Raw genomic sequence first — 17894 nt, 5'->3', positions numbered from 1 at the left:
CCGGCACACAGGGGGGACAGAGACCGGCACACAGGGGGGGACAGAGCCGGCACACAGGGGGGGACAGAGCCGGCACACAGGGGGGACAGAGCCGGCACGAAGGGGGGGGGACAGAGCCGGCACACAGGGGGGGGGACAGAGCCGGCACACAGGGGGGGGGACAGAGCCGGCACACAGGGGGGGACAGAGCCGGCACACAGGGGGGGACAGAGCCGGCACACAGGGGGGGACAGAGCCGGCACACAGGGGGGGACAGAGCCGGCACACAGGTGGGGACAGAGCCGGCACACAGGGGGGGACAGAGCCGGCACACAGGTGGGGACAGAGCCGGCACACAGGGGGGGACAGAGCCGGCACACAGGTGGGGACAGAGCCGGCACGAAGGGGGGGGGGGACAGAGCCGGCACACAGGGGGGGGGACAGAGCCGGCACACAGGGGGGGGGACAGAGCCGGCACACAGGGGGGGGGACAGAGCCGGCACACAGGGGGGGGACAGAGCCGGCACACAGGGGGGGGGACAGAGCCGGCACACAGGGGGGGACAGAGCCGGCACACAGGGGGGGGGACAGAGCCGGCACACAGGGGGGGGGACAGAGCCGGCACACAGGGGGGGGACAGAGCCGGCACACAGGGGGGGGACAGAGCCGGCACACAGGGGGGACAGAGCCGGCACACAGGGGGGGGGACAGAGCCGGCACACAGGGGGGGGACAGAGCCGGCACACAGGGGGGGGACAGAGCCGGCACACAGGGGGGGGGACAGAGCCGGCACACAGGTGGGGGACAGAGCCGGCACACAGGGGGGGGACAGAGCCGGCACACAGGTGGGGACAGAGCCGGCACACAGGGGGGGACAGAGCCGGCACACAGGTGGGGACAGAGCCGGCACGAAGGGGGGGGGGACAGAGCCGGCACACAGGGGGGGGGACAGAGCCGGCACACAGGGGGGGACAGAGCCGGCACACAGGGGGGGGGACAGAGCCGGCACACAGGGGGGGGACAGAGCCGGCACACAGGGGGGGGGACAGAGCCGGCACACAGGGGGGGGGACAGAGCCGGCACACAGGGGGGGGACAGAGCCGGCACACAGGGGGGGGGACAGAGCCGGCACACAGGGGGGGGACAGAGCCGGCACACAGGGGGGGGGACAGAGCCGGCACACAGGTGGGGACAGAGCCGGCACACAGGGGGGGACAGAGCCGGCACACAGGGGGGGACAGAGCCGGCACACAGGGGGGGGACAGAGCCGGCACACAGGGGGGGGGACAGAGCCGGCACACAGGGGGGGACAGAGCCGGCACACAGGGGGGGACAGAGCCGGCACACAGGGGGGGACAGAGCCGGCACACAGGGGGGGACAGAGCCGGCACACAGGGGGGGACAGAGCCGGCACACAGGGGGGGGACAGAGCCGGCACACAGGGGGGGACAGAGCCGGCACACAGGGGGGGACAGAGCCGGCACACAGGGGGGGGGACAGAGCCGGCACACAGGGGGGGGACAGAGCCGGCACACAGGGGGGGACAGAGCCGGCACACAGGGGGGGACAGAGCCGGCACGCAGGGGGGGGACAGAGCCGGCACACAGGGGGGGACAGAGCCGGCACGAAGGGGGGGGGACAGAGCCGGCACGAAGGGGGGGGGGACAGAGCCGGCACACAGGGGGGGACAGAGCCGGCACACAGGGGGGGACAGAGCCGGCACACAGGGGGGGACAGAGCCGGCACGCAGGGGGGGACAGAGCCGGCACACAGGGGGGGACAGAGCCGGCACGAAGGGGGGGACAGAGCCGGCACAGGGGGGGGGACAGAGCCGGCACAGGGGGGGGGACAGAGCCGGCACGAAGGGGGGGACAGAGCCGGCACGCAGGGGGGGACAGAGCCGGCACGCAGGGGGGGACAGAGCCGGCACGCAGGGGGGGACAGAGCCGGCACACAGGGGGGGACAGAGCCGGCACACAGGGGGGGACAGAGCCGGCACACAGGGGGGGACAGAGCCGGCACACAGGGGGGGACAGAGCCGGCACACAGGGGGGGGGACAGAGCCGGCACGCAGGGGGGGACAGAGCCGGCACACAGGGGGGGACAGAGCCGGCACACAGGGGGGGGGACAGAGCCGGCACACAGGGGGGGACAGAGCCGGCACGAAGGGGGGGACAGAGCCGGCACACAGGGGGGGACAGAGCCGGCACACAGGGGGGGGGACAGAGCCGGCACACAGGGGGGGACAGAGCCGGCACACAGGGGGGGGGACAGAGCCGGCACACAGGGGGGGGACAGAGCCGGCACACAGGGGGGGACAGAGCCGGCACACAGGGGGGGACAGAGCCGGCACACAGGGGGGGACAGAGCCGGCACACAGGGGGGGACAGAGCCGGCACGAAGGGGGGGACAGAGCCGGCACACAGGGGGGGACAGAGCCGGCACACAGGGGGGGGGACAGAGCCGGCACACAGGGGGGGACAGAGCCGGCACGCAGGGGGGGACAGAGCCGGCACACAGGGGGGGACAGAGCCGGCACACAGGGGGGGGGACAGAGCCGGCACGCAGGGGGGGACAGAGCCGGCACGCAGGGGGGGACAGAGCCGGCACACAGGGGGGGACAGAGCCGGCACACAGGGGGGGACAGAGCCGGCACACAGGGGGGGGGACAGAGCCGGCACACAGGGGGGGACAGAGCCGGCACACAGGGGGGGGGACAGAGCCGGCACACAGGGGGGGACAGAGCCGGCACACAGGGGGGGACAGAGCCGGCACACAGGGGGGGACAGAGCCGGCACACAGGGGGGGGGACAGAGCCGGCACACAGGGGGGGACAGAGCCGGCACACAGGGGGGGGGACAGAGCCGGCACGCAGGGGGGGACAGAGCCGGCACACAGGGGGGGACAGAGCCGGCACACAGGGGGGGACAGAGCCGGCACACAGGGGGGGGGACAGAGCCGGCACACAGGGGGGGACAGAGCCGGCACACAGGGGGGGACAGAGCCGGCACACAGGGGGGGACAGAGCCGGCACACAGGGGGGGGGACAGAGCCGGCACACAGGGGGGGACAGAGCCGGCACACAGGGGGGGACAGAGCCGGCACACAGGGGGGGGGACAGAGCCGGCACACAGGGGGGGACAGAGCCGGCACACAGGGGGGGACAGAGCCGGCACACAGGGGGGGGACAGAGCCGGCACACAGGGGGGGGGACAGAGCCGGCACACAGGGGGGGACAGAGCCGGCACACAGGGGGGGACAGAGCCGGCACACAGGGGGGGACAGAGCCGGCACACAGGGGGGGACAGAGCCGGCACACAGGGGGGGACAGAGCCGGCACACAGGGGGGGGGACAGAGCCGGCACACAGGGGGGGACAGAGCCGGCACACAGGGGGGGACAGAGCCGGCACACAGGGGGGGACAGAGCCGGCACACAGGGGGGGACAGAGCCGGCACGCAGGGGGGGACAGAGCCGGCACACAGGGGGGGACAGAGCCGGCACACAGGGGGGGGACAGAGCCGGCACACAGGGGGGGGGACAGAGCCGGCACACAGGGGGGGGGACAGAGCCGGCACACAGGGGGGGACAGAGCCGGCACGCAGGGGGGGACAGAGCCGGCACACAGGGGGGGACAGAGCCGGCACACAGGGGGGGACAGAGCCGGCACACAGGGGGGGGACAGAGCCGGCACACAGGGGGGGGGACAGAGCCGGCACACAGGGGGGGACAGAGCCGGCACACAGGGGGGGGACAGAGCCGGCACACAGGGGGGGACAGAGCCGGCACACAGGGGGGACAGAGCCGGCACACAGGGGGGGGGACAGAGCCGGCACGCAGGGGGGGACAGAGCCGGCACGCAGGGGGGGACAGAGCCGGCACACAGGGGGGGACAGAGCCGGCACGAAGGGGTGGGGACAGAGCCGGCACACGGGGGGGGGGACAGAGCCGGCACGAAGGGGGGGGGACAGAGCCGGCACACAGGGGGGGACAGAGCCGGCACGCAGGGGGGGGGACAGAGCCGGCACACAGGGGGGGGGACAGAGCCGGCACGAAGGGGGGGGGACAGAGCCGGCACGCAGGTGGGGACAGAGCCGGCACGCAGGGGGGGGACAGAGCCGGCACACAGGGGGGGGGACAGAGCCGGCACGCAGGTGGGGACAGAGCCGGCACAGGGGGGGGGACAGAGCCGGCACACAGGGGGGGACAGAGCCGGCACAGGGGGGGGACAGAGCCGGCACGCAGGTGGGGACAGAGCCGGCACACAGGGGGGACAGAGCCGGCACAGGGGGGGGGACAGAGCCGGCACACAGGGGGGGGACAGAGCCGGCACACAGGGGGGGGGACAGAGCCGGCACACAGGGGGGGACAGAGCCGGCACGAAGGGGGGGGGACAGAGCCGGCACGCAGGGGGGGGACAGAGCCGGCACACAGGGGGGGACAGAGCCGGCACACAGGGGGGGGGACAGAGCCGGCACACAGGGGGGGGACAGAGCCGGCACGCAGGGGGGGGACAGAGCCGGCACGAAGGGGGGGACATAGCGGGCACACAGGGGGGGACAGAGCCGGCACGCAGGGGGGGACAGAGCCGGCACACAGGGGGGGACAGAGCCGGCACACAGGGGGGGACAGAGCCGGCACACAGGGGGGGGGACAGAGCCGGCACGCAGGGGGGGACAGAGCCGGCACACAGGGGGGGGGACAGAGCCGGCACACAGGGGGGGGGACAGAGCCGGCACACAGGGGGGGGGACAGAGCCGGCACACAGGGGGGGGGACAGAGCCGGCACACAGGGGGGGACAGAGCCGGCACACAGGGGGGGACAGAGCCGGCACACAGGGGGGGACAGAGCCGGCACACAGGTGGGGACAGAGCCGGCACACAGGGGGGGACAGAGCCGGCACACAGGGGGGGGACAGAGCCGGCACACAGGGGGGGACAGAGCCGGCACGAAGGGGGGGACAGAGCCGGCACGCAGGGGGGGACAGAGCCGGCACACAGGGGGGGGACAGAGCCGGCACACAGGGGGGGGGACAGAGCCGGCACACAGGGGGGGACAGAGCCGGCACGCAGGGGGGGACAGAGCCGGCACACAGGGGGGGACAGAGCCGGCACACAGGGGGGGACAGAGCCGGCACGAAGGGGGGGACAGAGCCGGCACGCAGGGGGGGACAGAGCCGGCACGAAGGGGGGGACAGAGCCGGCACACAGGGGGGGACAGAGCCGGCACACAGGGGGGGGACAGAGCCGGCACAGGGGGGGGGACAGAGCCGGCACACAGGGGGGGACAGAGCCGGCACACAGGGGGGGACAGAGCCGGCACGCAGGGGGGGACAGAGCCGGCACGAAGGGGGGGGGGACAGAGCCGGCACACAGGGGGGGACAGAGCCGGCATGAAGGGGGGGACAGAGCCGGCACGCAGGGGGGGACAGAGCCGGCACACAGGGGGGGACAGAGCCGGCACACAGGGGGGGACAGAGCCGGCACGCAGGGGGGGACAGAGCCGGCACACAGGGGGGGACAGAGCCGGCACACAGGGGGGGACAGAGCCGGCACACAGGGGGGGGACAGAGCCGGCACACAGGGGGGGACAGAGCCGGCACACAGGGGGGGGGACAGAGCCGGCACACAGGGGGGGGACAGAGCCGGCACGCAGGGGGGGACAGAGCCGGCACACAGGGGGGGACAGAGCCGGCACACAGGGGGGGGACAGAGCCGGCACGCAGGGGGGGACAGAGCCGGCACGCAGGGGGGGACAGAGCCGGCACACAGGGGGGGACAGAGCTGGCACGAAGGGGTGGGGACAGAGCCGGCACACAGGGGGGGGGACAGAGCCGGCACACAGGGGGGGGGACAGAGCCGGCACGAAGGGGGGGGGACAGAGCCGGCACGCAGGTGGGGACAGAGCCGGCACACAGGGGGGGACAGAGCCGGCACACAGGGGGGGGGACAGAGCCGGCACGCAGGTGGGGACAGAGCCGGCACAGGGGGGGGGACAGAGCCGGCACACAGGGGGGGACAGAGCCGGCACAGGGGGGGGGACAGAGCCGGCACACAGGGGGGGACAGAGCCGGCACACAGGGGGGGACAGAGCCGGCACACAGGGGGGGACAGAGCCGGCACACAGGGGGGGGGACAGAGCCGGCACGCAGGGGGGGACAGAGCCGGCACACAGGGGGGGACAGAGCCGGCACACAGGGGGGGGGACAGAGCCGGCACGCAGGGGGGGACAGAGCCGGCACAGGGGGGGGGACAGAGCCGGCACACAGGGGGGGACAGAGCCGGCACACAGGGGGGGACAGAGCCGGCACACAGGGGGGGACAGAGCCGGCACACGGGGGGGGACAGAGCCGGCACACGGGGGGGGACAGAGCCGGCACACAGGGGGGGGACAGAGCCGGCACACAGGGGGGGACAGAGCCGGCACGCAGGGGGGGACAGAGCCGGCACACAGGGGGGGACAGAGCCGGCACACAGGGGGGGGGACAGAGCCGGCACGAAGGGGGGGGGACAGAGCCGGCACGCAGGTGGGGGGGACAGAGCCGGCACGCAGGGGGGGGGACAGAGCCGGCACACAGGGGGGGGGACAGAGCCGGCACGCAGGGGGGGGGACAGAGCCGGCACACAGGGGGGGACAGAGCCGGCACGAAGGGGGGGGGACAGAGCCGGCACGAAGGGGGGGGGGACAGAGCCGGCACACAGGGGGGGACAGAGCCGGCACACAGGGGGGGACAGAGCCGGCACACAGGGGGGGACAGAGCCGGCACACAGGGGGGGACAGAGCCGGCACACAGGGGGGGGGACAGAGCCGGCACACAGGTGGGGACAGAGCCGGCACACAGGGGGGGACAGAGCCGGCACGCAGGGGTGGGGACAGAGCCGGCACACAGGTGGGGACAGAGCCGGCACACAGGGGGGGACAGAGCCGGCACACAGGGGGGGGGACAGAGCCGGCACACAGGGGGGGGGACAGAGCCGGCACACAGGGGGGGGGACAGAGCCGGCACACAGGGGGGGGGACAGAGCCGGCACACAGGGGGGGGGACAGAGCCGGCACACAGGGGGGGGGACAGAGCCGGCACACAGGGGGGGGGACAGAGCCGGCACGAAGGGGGGGGGACAGAGCCGGCACGCAGGTGGGGGGGACAGAGCCGGCACGCAGGGGGGGGGACAGAGCCGGCACACAGGGGGGGGGACAGAGCCGGCACGCAGGGGGGGGGACAGAGCCGGCACACAGGGGGGGACAGAGCCGGCACGAAGGGGGGGGGACAGAGCCGGCACGAAGGGGGGGGGGACAGAGCCGGCACACAGGGGGGGACAGAGCCGGCACACAGGGGGGGACAGAGCCGGCACACAGGGGGGGACAGAGCCGGCACACAGGGGGGGACAGAGCCGGCACGCAGGGGTGGGGACAGAGCCGGCACACAGGTGGGGACAGAGCCGGCACACAGGGGGGGACAGAGCCGGCACACAGGGGGGGACAGAGCCGGCACGAAGGGGGGGGGGACAGAGCCGGCACACAGGGGGGGACAGAGCCGGCACACAGGGGGGGACAGAGCCGGCACGAAGGGGGGGGGGACAGAGCCGGCACACAGGGGGGGGGACAGAGCCGGCACACAGGTGGGGACAGAGCCGGCACACAGGTGGGGACAGAGCCGGCACACAGGGGGGGACAGAGCCGGCACGAAGGGGGGGGGGACAGAGCCGGCACACAGGGGGGGACAGAGCCGGCACACAGGGGGGGACAGAGCCGGCACACAGGGGGGGGACAGAGCCGGCACACAGGGGGGGACAGAGCCGGCACACAGGGGGGGACAGAGCCGGCACGCAGGGGTGGGGACAGAGCCGGCACACAGGTGGGGACAGAGCCGGCACACAGGGGGGGACAGAGCCGGCACACAGGGGGGGACAGAGCCGGCACGCAGGGGTGGGGACAGAGCCGGCACACAGGTGGGGACAGAGCCGGCACACAGGGGGGGACAGAGCCGGCACACAGGGGGGGACAGAGCCGGCACGAAGGGGGGGGGGACAGAGCCGGCACACAGGGGGGGACAGAGCCGGCACACAGGGGGGGACAGAGCCGGCACACAGGGGGGGACAGAGCCGGCACACAGGTGGGGACAGAGCCGGCACACAGGGGGGGACAGAGCCGGCACGAAGGGGGGGGGGACAGAGCCGGCACACAGGGGTGGGGACAGAGCCGGCACACAGGGGGGGACAGAGCCGGCACGAAGGGGGGGGGGACAGAGCCGGCACACAGGGGGGGACAGAGCCGGCACACAGGGGGGGGGACAGAGCCGGCACACAGGGGGGGGGACAGAGCCGGCACACAGGGGGGGACAGAGCCGGCACACAGGGGGGGACAGAGCCGGCACACAGGGGGGGGGACAGAGCCGGCACGCAGGGGGGGACAGAGCCGGCACAGGGGGGGGGACAGAGCCGGCACACAGGGGGGGACAGAGCCGGCACACAGGGGGGGACAGAGCCGGCACACAGGGGGGGACAGAGCCGGCACACGGGGGGGGACAGAGCCGGCACACGGGGGGGGACAGAGCCGGCACACAGGGGGGGACAGAGCCGGCACACAGGGGGGGACAGAGCCGGCACGCAGGGGGGGACAGAGCCGGCACACAGGGGGGGACAGAGCCGGCACACAGGGGGGGGGACAGAGCCGGCACGAAGGGGGGGGGACAGAGCCGGCACGCAGGTGGGGGGGACAGAGCCGGCACGCAGGGGGGGGGACAGAGCCGGCACACAGGGGGGGGGACAGAGCCGGCACGCAGGGGGGGGGACAGAGCCGGCACACAGGGGGGGACAGAGCCGGCACGAAGGGGGGGGGACAGAGCCGGCACGAAGGGGGGGGGGACAGAGCCGGCACACAGGGGGGGACAGAGCCGGCACACAGGGGGGGACAGAGCCGGCACACAGGGGGGGACAGAGCCGGCACACAGGGGGGGACAGAGCCGGCACACAGGGGGGGGGACAGAGCCGGCACACAGGTGGGGACAGAGCCGGCACACAGGGGGGGACAGAGCCGGCACGCAGGGGTGGGGACAGAGCCGGCACACAGGTGGGGACAGAGCCGGCACACAGGGGGGGACAGAGCCGGCACACAGGGGGGGGGACAGAGCCGGCACACAGGGGGGGGGACAGAGCCGGCACACAGGGGGGGGGACAGAGCCGGCACACAGGGGGGGGGACAGAGCCGGCACACAGGGGGGGGGACAGAGCCGGCACACAGGGGGGGGGACAGAGCCGGCACACAGGGGGGGGGACAGAGCCGGCACGAAGGGGGGGGGACAGAGCCGGCACGCAGGTGGGGGGGACAGAGCCGGCACGCAGGGGGGGGGACAGAGCCGGCACACAGGGGGGGGGACAGAGCCGGCACGCAGGGGGGGGGACAGAGCCGGCACACAGGGGGGGACAGAGCCGGCACGAAGGGGGGGGGACAGAGCCGGCACGAAGGGGGGGGGGACAGAGCCGGCACACAGGGGGGGACAGAGCCGGCACACAGGGGGGGACAGAGCCGGCACACAGGGGGGGACAGAGCCGGCACACAGGGGGGGACAGAGCCGGCACGCAGGGGTGGGGACAGAGCCGGCACACAGGTGGGGACAGAGCCGGCACACAGGGGGGGACAGAGCCGGCACACAGGGGGGGACAGAGCCGGCACGAAGGGGGGGGGGACAGAGCCGGCACACAGGGGGGGACAGAGCCGGCACACAGGGGGGGACAGAGCCGGCACGAAGGGGGGGGGACAGAGCCGGCACACAGGGGGGGGGACAGAGCCGGCACACAGGTGGGGACAGAGCCGGCACACAGGTGGGGACAGAGCCGGCACACAGGGGGGGACAGAGCCGGCACGAAGGGGGGGGGGACAGAGCCGGCACACAGGGGGGGACAGAGCCGGCACACAGGGGGGGACAGAGCCGGCACACAGGGGGGGGACAGAGCCGGCACACAGGGGGGGACAGAGCCGGCACACAGGGGGGGACAGAGCCGGCACGCAGGGGTGGGGACAGAGCCGGCACACAGGTGGGGACAGAGCCGGCACACAGGGGGGGACAGAGCCGGCACACAGGGGGGGACAGAGCCGGCACGCAGGGGTGGGGACAGAGCCGGCACACAGGTGGGGACAGAGCCGGCACACAGGGGGGGACAGAGCCGGCACACAGGGGGGGACAGAGCCGGCACGAAGGGGGGGGGGACAGAGCCGGCACACAGGGGGGGACAGAGCCGGCACACAGGGGGGGACAGAGCCGGCACACAGGGGGGGACAGAGCCGGCACACAGGTGGGGACAGAGCCGGCACACAGGGGGGGACAGAGCCGGCACGAAGGGGGGGGGGACAGAGCCGGCACACAGGGGTGGGGACAGAGCCGGCACACAGGGGGGGACAGAGCCGGCACGAAGGGGGGGGGGACAGAGCCGGCACACAGGGGGGGACAGAGCCGGCACACAGGGGGGGGGACAGAGCCGGCACACAGGGGGGGGGACAGAGCCGGCACACAGGGGGGGACAGAGCCGGCACACAGGGGGGGACAGAGCCGGCACACAGGGGGGGGGACAGAGCCGGCACACAGGGGGGGGGACAGAGCCGGCACACAGGGGGGGACAGAGCCGGCACACAGGGGGGGACAGAGCCGGCACACAGGTGGGGACAGAGCCGGCACACAGGGGGGGACAGAGCCGGCACACAGGGGGGGGGACAGAGCCGGCACACAGGGGGGGACAGAGCCGGCACACAGGGGGGGGGACAGAGCCGGCACACAGGGGGGGGACAGAGCCGGCACACAGGGGGGGACAGAGCCGGCACACAGGGGGGGGGACAGAGCCGGCACACAGGGGGGGACAGAGCCGGCACACAGGGGGGGACAGAGCCGGCACACAGGGGGGGACAGAGCCGGCACACAGGGGGGGACAGAGCCGGCACACAGGGGGGGACAGAGCCGGCACACAGGGGGGGGGACAGAGCCGGCACACAGGGGGGGACAGAGCCGGCACACAGGGGGGGACAGAGCCGGCACACAGGGGGGGACAGAGCCGGCACGCAGGGGGGGACAGAGCCGGCACACAGGGGGGGACAGAGCCGGCACACAGGGGGGGACAGAGCCGGCACACAGGGGGGGACAGAGCCGGCACACAGGGGGGGACAGAGCCGGCACACAGGGGGGGGGGACAGAGCCGGCACGCAGGGTTCGGTGTCTTCCTTGGCCCCGGGACATAAATGTGCTGGCCACGCCCTGCACGGCTGGGTGGCCGCCTGCAGTGACCACAGATCCCACCTGTCTGGTGGCTGAGCCCAGGCTCCCAGCTCACATGTCTCTGCCCACGCGACTCCACACGGACTCGCGTGTCCCTTGGCCTGAGTGGTCCCGGCCCCTCTGTGGGCAGGATGCAGAGTTGGCCGCGGGTGAGAGTGTAACTTCCTTTCTTGGGTCAGATTCTCCCGCGTGGCTGACTGTCCGGGTGCTCCCCAAACACCCGGAAGTGGCTCAGGCAGAGGCCGCCCCGCCCGTCCCCTCCCCCCACCAGCAGCAGTTACCTCGGTGACCAGCTGCTGGCCCCCCTCTAACCCTCTGCCAGGGCACCCCCCCGCACCCACACGGCGTTACCACGGTGACCAGCTGCCGCCCCCCCCCCCCCCGCACCCACATGGCAGTTACCTCGGTGACCAGCTGCAGGTCGTTCACGTAATTCTCCTCCGTGACGATGAGCTCGTGGATGTACCCCTGCCGCTTCCTCTCCGTGGGGGTCAGCATATCCAGGAGGTGGAGGTCTGAGCACCCTGGAAAACACACCATCGGGACAATTTAGGTCAAGTCTGGGGGGGCCAGCTCCGCAGTGAGGACCCCGGGGCTCGAAGCTGCTGGGCCCGTGGCCTCACTCTCAGGCGGTGCGGTGGGTTGACATGTGTCCCTCCCCCGCACCCCAACCCCGAAAATATGTTCAAGTCTCAACCCTGGCACTGGGGGGTGACCTTGTTTGGAAATAGTAGGGTGACCTTGCAGATGAGCTCACACTCAACCAGTGCAGGCCCCAGTCCAACGCCCCTGTGTCCGCACAAGAAGACAGGACAGACGGACAGGGCGCCCTGGACGTCGGAGGCAGGGACGAGGCAGGGACGAGCCAGGACGCCAGCAGCCAGGGCAGGGGCCTGGCACACCTTCTCCCGGAGCCTGCGGAGGACAGGCCCTGCCTGCACCTGACTGTGGACTTCTCTGTCCAGCCCTGCGAGGCATCCGTTCCTGTTGTCTCAGGCCAGGCCATGCCACCAGCTGCGGTCATCTGTCACCACAGCGTCAGCCGGCCCCGCAGGCTCACTGCTGCCCAAAGCCACCCCCGCGTGGGGAGAGGGGCTCCGGGCCGGCGGGTGCGGGAGCCGGGCATGGGCGCCATGTCTGTGCTCACAGAGACCAGCTGTCTCTGATCGCAGGCGAGGAAACAGGCTCCCGCGGCTCTCAGCCGGTGGCGGCGCCCAGAGCCCACCCTGACACTCTGTCCCGATGCCAGGCCCTGCCCTAGACCCTGGTGTTGGGTCCGCGCTGCAGGCGGGACAAGGTGACCCTGTGCTGAGGCCCCCGATGGCCTGGGGACCCTCCAGGCTGGGTGCACTGTCCCAGACCAGGCCAGGCCATGCCCTGGCCCGGACGCCCGCCGCGAGCCTGCAGGCAGAGCGGGGAACCAGCTGCACACGGGGTGCCCAAGGCCAGGCCAGGCCCGAGACCAGGGGGGCTGAGGGGCGCCCTGCCTCTGCCCCCTTCGCTGGTCCTTGGAGGTCTGGGCCGTGGGCAGAGGCCGCGCCGTGACCGCCACTGGAAGGAGGGGGCGGCTCCATTCTCCGGAGAACCTTCCAGCCAGAGTCACCTCCCTTTTATCAGCGGTTCTTCCTTTCAGCCCAGAAATCCGGTTTGAACGGTAGGTTGGGAGGCTCCTGTGTGGTGGGGGGATGGGCGGTCCCACTCACTTGTTCTCGTCCCTTCCCCCCACCAGGGGCGCCTGGAGCACAGGGCGCAAACCCTCGGAGGGACCAGCAGGGACCGTGACCGCATGGCCTGGGAGGGGTTAGCCATGCGCATGCTCCGTCCTGGGGTTGGGCTGGGTCAGGAGGTCCGCCATGTGGCCAGCTCTCCTGTGACGGTTGTGGGCCGCTCTGGACCCGCAGGGGTTCCTCCAGTTTCCATCTCCCCCGCGGGAGCCGGGCCCAGGCTGACCTGGTCTGTGCTGGCAGCTCCTGCAGACAGACTGAGCCTCCGGGCGCGTGAGGTCATGGAACTCCTGGCAAAGGCTCCCCTGCGCTGGGGGTGAACTCTGGCCGGGAGCGCCCAGGCCTCGGTGGGTCCCTGCCCTGGCCGAACGCCCCCTCTGCCATGCGGTGGCTCCTCACCCCAACGAACAGGCCGGGACAGGCAGAGGGAAGCAGCCAGGACGAGCCATCATGGCCCGCGCCCATCCGTCCTGTCCTTTCAGAGTCACGGTGGTCATTCATTCCACCGCCACGAGCCCAGCAGGAGCCTCCGTGTCTGCGGACGTGTCAGCCCCAGCCGGCGGCTGCTCTACCGGCCTCGGGTCGGTTGTGCTTTTATTGAAACAGTCGCCTCCGCAAGGAGCTGGGATGGAGGCGAGAATTCCGCCACCTCTGCCGGCTGCCCGCCCAGCCGGCCAGGCCCCCACTTCCCAGCTCTCCCAGGACAGCCCCCAGGAACTAGCCTCAAGTTGGGGGGGACAGGCTCACACCCCAGGAAATAGCCTCAAGTTGGGGGGGGACAGGCTCACGACCCAGGAACTAGCCTCAAGTTGGGGGGAACAGGCTCACGACCCAGGAAATAGCCTCAAGTTGGGGGGAACAGGCTCACGACCCAGGAAATAGCCTCAAGTTGGGGGGAACAGGCTCGCCTCCACTCTCGCCACACTTTCCTGGCACAGACCCAGGGCCGTTTCTGGTTAAAGGGCAGGAGGCAGCCCTGGGCCGGGACTGGTATGAGCTCCCGGGGTTTTCAGGACGTGCCCCCCCGCCCCCCCGCGGGCACTGGCGCATGGGTCAGGCTGTGGGCCTACGCCCACCTGGCAGGCGCCGTGCAGGGACACTATGGCTGGGCCGGGCCCTGGTTGGACCCGTGTCCGAGTGTCCTGGCGGTCAGTTTCCCCTGGAGAACGTAATGGGCGCTGGACTCTTGCCCCAGAAAACACACGTGCACACCGCACACAACACACACACACGTGCACACCGCACACAACATACACACACGTGCACACCGCACACAACACACACACACGTGCACACCGCACACAACACACACACACGTGCACACCGCACACAACATACACACACGTGCACACCGCACACAACACACACACACGTGCACACCGCACACAACATACACACACGTGCACACCGCACACAACACACACACACGTGCACACCGCACACAACACACACACACGTGCACACCGCACACAACATACACACACGTGCACACCGCACACAACACACACACGTGCACACCGCACACAACACACACACGTGCACACCACACACAACATATACACACGTGCACACCGCACCCAACATACACACACGTGCACACAGTTTTGTAGGGTTCACGGGCCCCTTCAAGCTTGTTCCTGGGTCTCACTCACTCATTCGACAAGCATTTACCGATGTCCTCCCGCCAGCCTGGCGCTAGCTGCTGGGTGCTGCGGCTTCAGGACGGACAAGGAGTCCCTGCCTGCAGAGTGTACAGCTAAGAACCTTGGGCTCAGTGGTCCCCAGGTGTGGGGTTACTGCAAACCCACCCACCCCGGCCATGAAGGTGGCACTGCCCTCCCACGGGGTGAAGGCGGAGCTGCCCCACCAGGTTGCAGGTGGTACTGCACCCTCGCAGCCCCAGGCTGAGCATGGACCCCTGGGGGTCATCTGACTGGAGCTGATGGCTGGCACGTGGTGGCTTGGACCAGGACTGCCAGGGGGCCTGCCGTGCACAGGGCAGAGGACTGCCCACCCCCAATGCCGACAGCAGCCCCTGAGAAACAGTCACATCCCTGGAAGGTGACCACCCAACCAGCCCAGGCCGACTGCAGCGACGGTGCGATGAGCCGCGGATGCGAGGGGGACTGGACAGGCCTGTGAGGAAGGATGACAGGGAGGCGCTGGTTCCGGAAGCTCTTCTGAGGCTCCGAGCTTCCCCCGTGCAGGTCTGAGCTCAGAGCCAGAGCAGCAGCCGGTCTGAGGGGCCGGGGCCAGTTCATGGTGACCTGGAGGCCTGCAGCCCAGGGCGGGTTAGCGGTACGAGGAGGCTCCACGGTCATCCCTCCGCCCAGTAGCCCACGTCAGAGCTGAAGGAGCTGGGGTGGCCGGGCGGGGCTGGGGGCTGTGGCTGCTTGCTCCACCATTCCACCCCATCTCGCCCACCTCCCAGTCCCGTGGGCCTGGAGACAGGGGCGTGGCCAGACAGCCTCCCCAACCCCCAGAGCTCAGTGAAAAGCCAAGATCTGGGGGATCCGTCTCGGCATAATGCACCAACGAGGTTGGCTCCGGATAACCTTGTCAGCTCCTGCACTGACCCGCGGGGGGCTGCGTTTAAAATTCTTTTTAAAAATATATTTTTATTGATTTCAGAGAGGGAGGGAGAGAAACTTCACTGATGAGAGGGAATCACTGATCAGCTGCCTCCTGCACACCCCACCCTGGGGATCGAGCCCACAACCTGGGCCTGTGCCCTTGACCGGGATCGAACCTGGGACCCTTCAGTCCGCAGGCCGACGCTCTATGCAATGAGCCAAACCGGCTACGGATGCTTTTAAAAATCTTGCTGGTAAATGCTGGACCAAGAGAACCATAAAAGTCTTGAAATAGGCACTTTGAACTAAAAAAAAAAAATCCTTCCTTTGAAAACTGAATATTTAAAAAAACAAGGAGTGTGAAAAGCCCATTATTCAGAGCAGAGTGCATGGGAAAGTCTTGTCAAGGAGAAGGTTTCTTTAGGCTGGAGGGCGGGCCGCCCTGCTGTGGGGACCAGAATGAACGTGGCTGCGGGCTCCCTTCCCCAGAGAAACACGAGAGGCCCGAGCGCAGCAGCGACTTCCCCGGCATCTTGGCGTTTGGGGTTCTTACAACTGCAGCCGCTCACAGCTGTGACAATACTGCAGCTCACTCCAGACTGCAGTGGTTCTCAACCTTCTGGCCCTTTAAATACAGCTCCTCATGCTGTGGCCCAACCATAACATTATTTCCGTTGCTACTTCATCACTGTCATGTTGCTACTGTGATGAATCGTCATGTAAATATCTGATCTGCAGGATGGTCTTAGGCGACCCCTGTGAAAGGTCGTTCGACCGCCAAAGGGGTCGCGACCCACAGGTTGAGAACCGCTGGTCCGGAGGGTTAAAATGACCCCACGCAGAGCCCACACCAAATCCCTCACCTGCGAGCTGGCCCTCGGGACTCCGTATAGTCAGACACGCTCACCGAGTGGGCAGGGCTGTGCGGCCCCTTGGGAAGGAGTGGAGGCTGGGGGCCTGGAGAAAAGTGGGGGGAATCTTACCCCAAAAGGCCGTCTTGTCCCCTGAATGGGACGATGTTCGTAGGAGCGGCCTACTCTACACGAACCGCTTTATCGCCAGAACGACCTGGGAACGCGCGCCCCTTGCCGACAGCGGGAAGAAGACGGAAGCCACTGGGGTGAGGAGTGAGTGCGGCCTCTCTCCGGCCCCGCCCACCAGTCCACGCTCTTTCCCCAAAAGGACCATAATTTTGAAAACGGAGCCAGTTCACAGCAAGCTGGCCACCGAGCAAAGCAAGTAAACAGGCCGCGTTCCTGTTACTAAAGGGCCCGAGTAGACAATACGTTGGTCGATGAAGATGTATCACGTCCCCATGACGAGTCCAGGAGACAGAAATGAGCACCACAGTGTCCTGGCCTCAAGGACACTCACAGCCCGGAGACGCAACAGGAAAACTAGATTTAAATTAGCAAACGGCGCAGCACATGGGACTCTGAGAAGCTGGGGATCCCAGGAGGACGATTCGGCCCGAGGCCTGACTCACGCCGGGTTTCCGCAGGGCCGGGCGGCCGGCGTTCGGCTGGGGGTGCGGGGCCAGCGCGCAGGCAGATGCAGAGGCCGCAGGGACCAGCAAGACGGAAGCCCAGGCGACGGTTCGTCTCTAAGGGGAGGATGTGCCGCGTCGCTGAGGACGGTGGCCCAGCCTCTGGCTCCATGCCCCCAGGTCAGCCGACGCTGGTCCCAGGAGCGCCCGTCCACACGGAGGGCATCTCCAGGGGTGGCCTGACTGCGGGAGCCGGGCCTCGGCCCCACCTCTCCTGCCAGGGGAGCCCACCCCCCAAGGCCAGCCCGGCCCCCCCAGAAATAGACCCAACTGCTGCCTCGGGCCCAGGCGGCCTGTCGGGCAGGAGAGGCCGGGAGGTCGCGGGGGAGGGACGCAGGGCAGGGGCTGTGGTCCCCGCGCTGTCCACCTGTGAGCGAGGTCCCTGAGCCGCGGGCCCGTGCCTTCCTGCGGCGACAGGGCTGCGGGGCCCGGTCGGGGGGATGAGCAGGACGGGTCCTCGTCCTCCCAGAGCCTGGGTCTGCCGGGGCTCAGGCCTCCTTCCCCCGACTCCGATCCTGGCCGTGCGGCCGGCAGCTCCTGGTCAGTCCTGGAGGCCGCAGAGGTGCGGACCCCTAGGCCTGGGGCTAGCGGGGGTCTCGGGAGCGGGGGGCCCACACCGCTCCAGCCTGTCCTGGGGCCCCGGCCCTGAGGCTGGGCTGCCCTCCGCTGCTCGGTCACAAGCAGAGGCTCCGATGGCCTCGTGACTCCGGACAAGCCTGCGTCTCCCAGGAAGGAGCGCCCCGTCCACGCCGCGGGCGCTGAGCAGTGGAGAAGGGGTGGGAATGACACGACTGGGGACCAGCCAGCGC

The 17894-nt window shown here is 70.9% G+C and overlaps 1 protein-coding gene across 1 annotated transcript in view; it reads right to left on the bottom strand.

The window, feature by feature from the left end:
- ITSN1 (intersectin 1) overlaps positions 1-17894 on the bottom strand; it is a 165290-nt gene that overhangs the window by 19686 nt on the left and 127710 nt on the right. Inside the window, exon 30 of the mRNA XM_081088478.1 lies at positions 11645-11766. Coding sequence (XP_080944604.1) covers positions 11645-11766 — 122 coding nt within the window. The remainder of the gene's footprint in view (positions 1-11644; positions 11767-17894) is intronic.

This window comes from Myotis nattereri (genome assembly GCF_964212035.1).
Source record: "Myotis nattereri genome assembly, chromosome: 3".
Taxonomy (NCBI): domain Eukaryota; kingdom Metazoa; phylum Chordata; class Mammalia; order Chiroptera; family Vespertilionidae; genus Myotis; species Myotis nattereri.
This window is presented reverse-complemented; position numbering and strand designations above follow the sequence as displayed.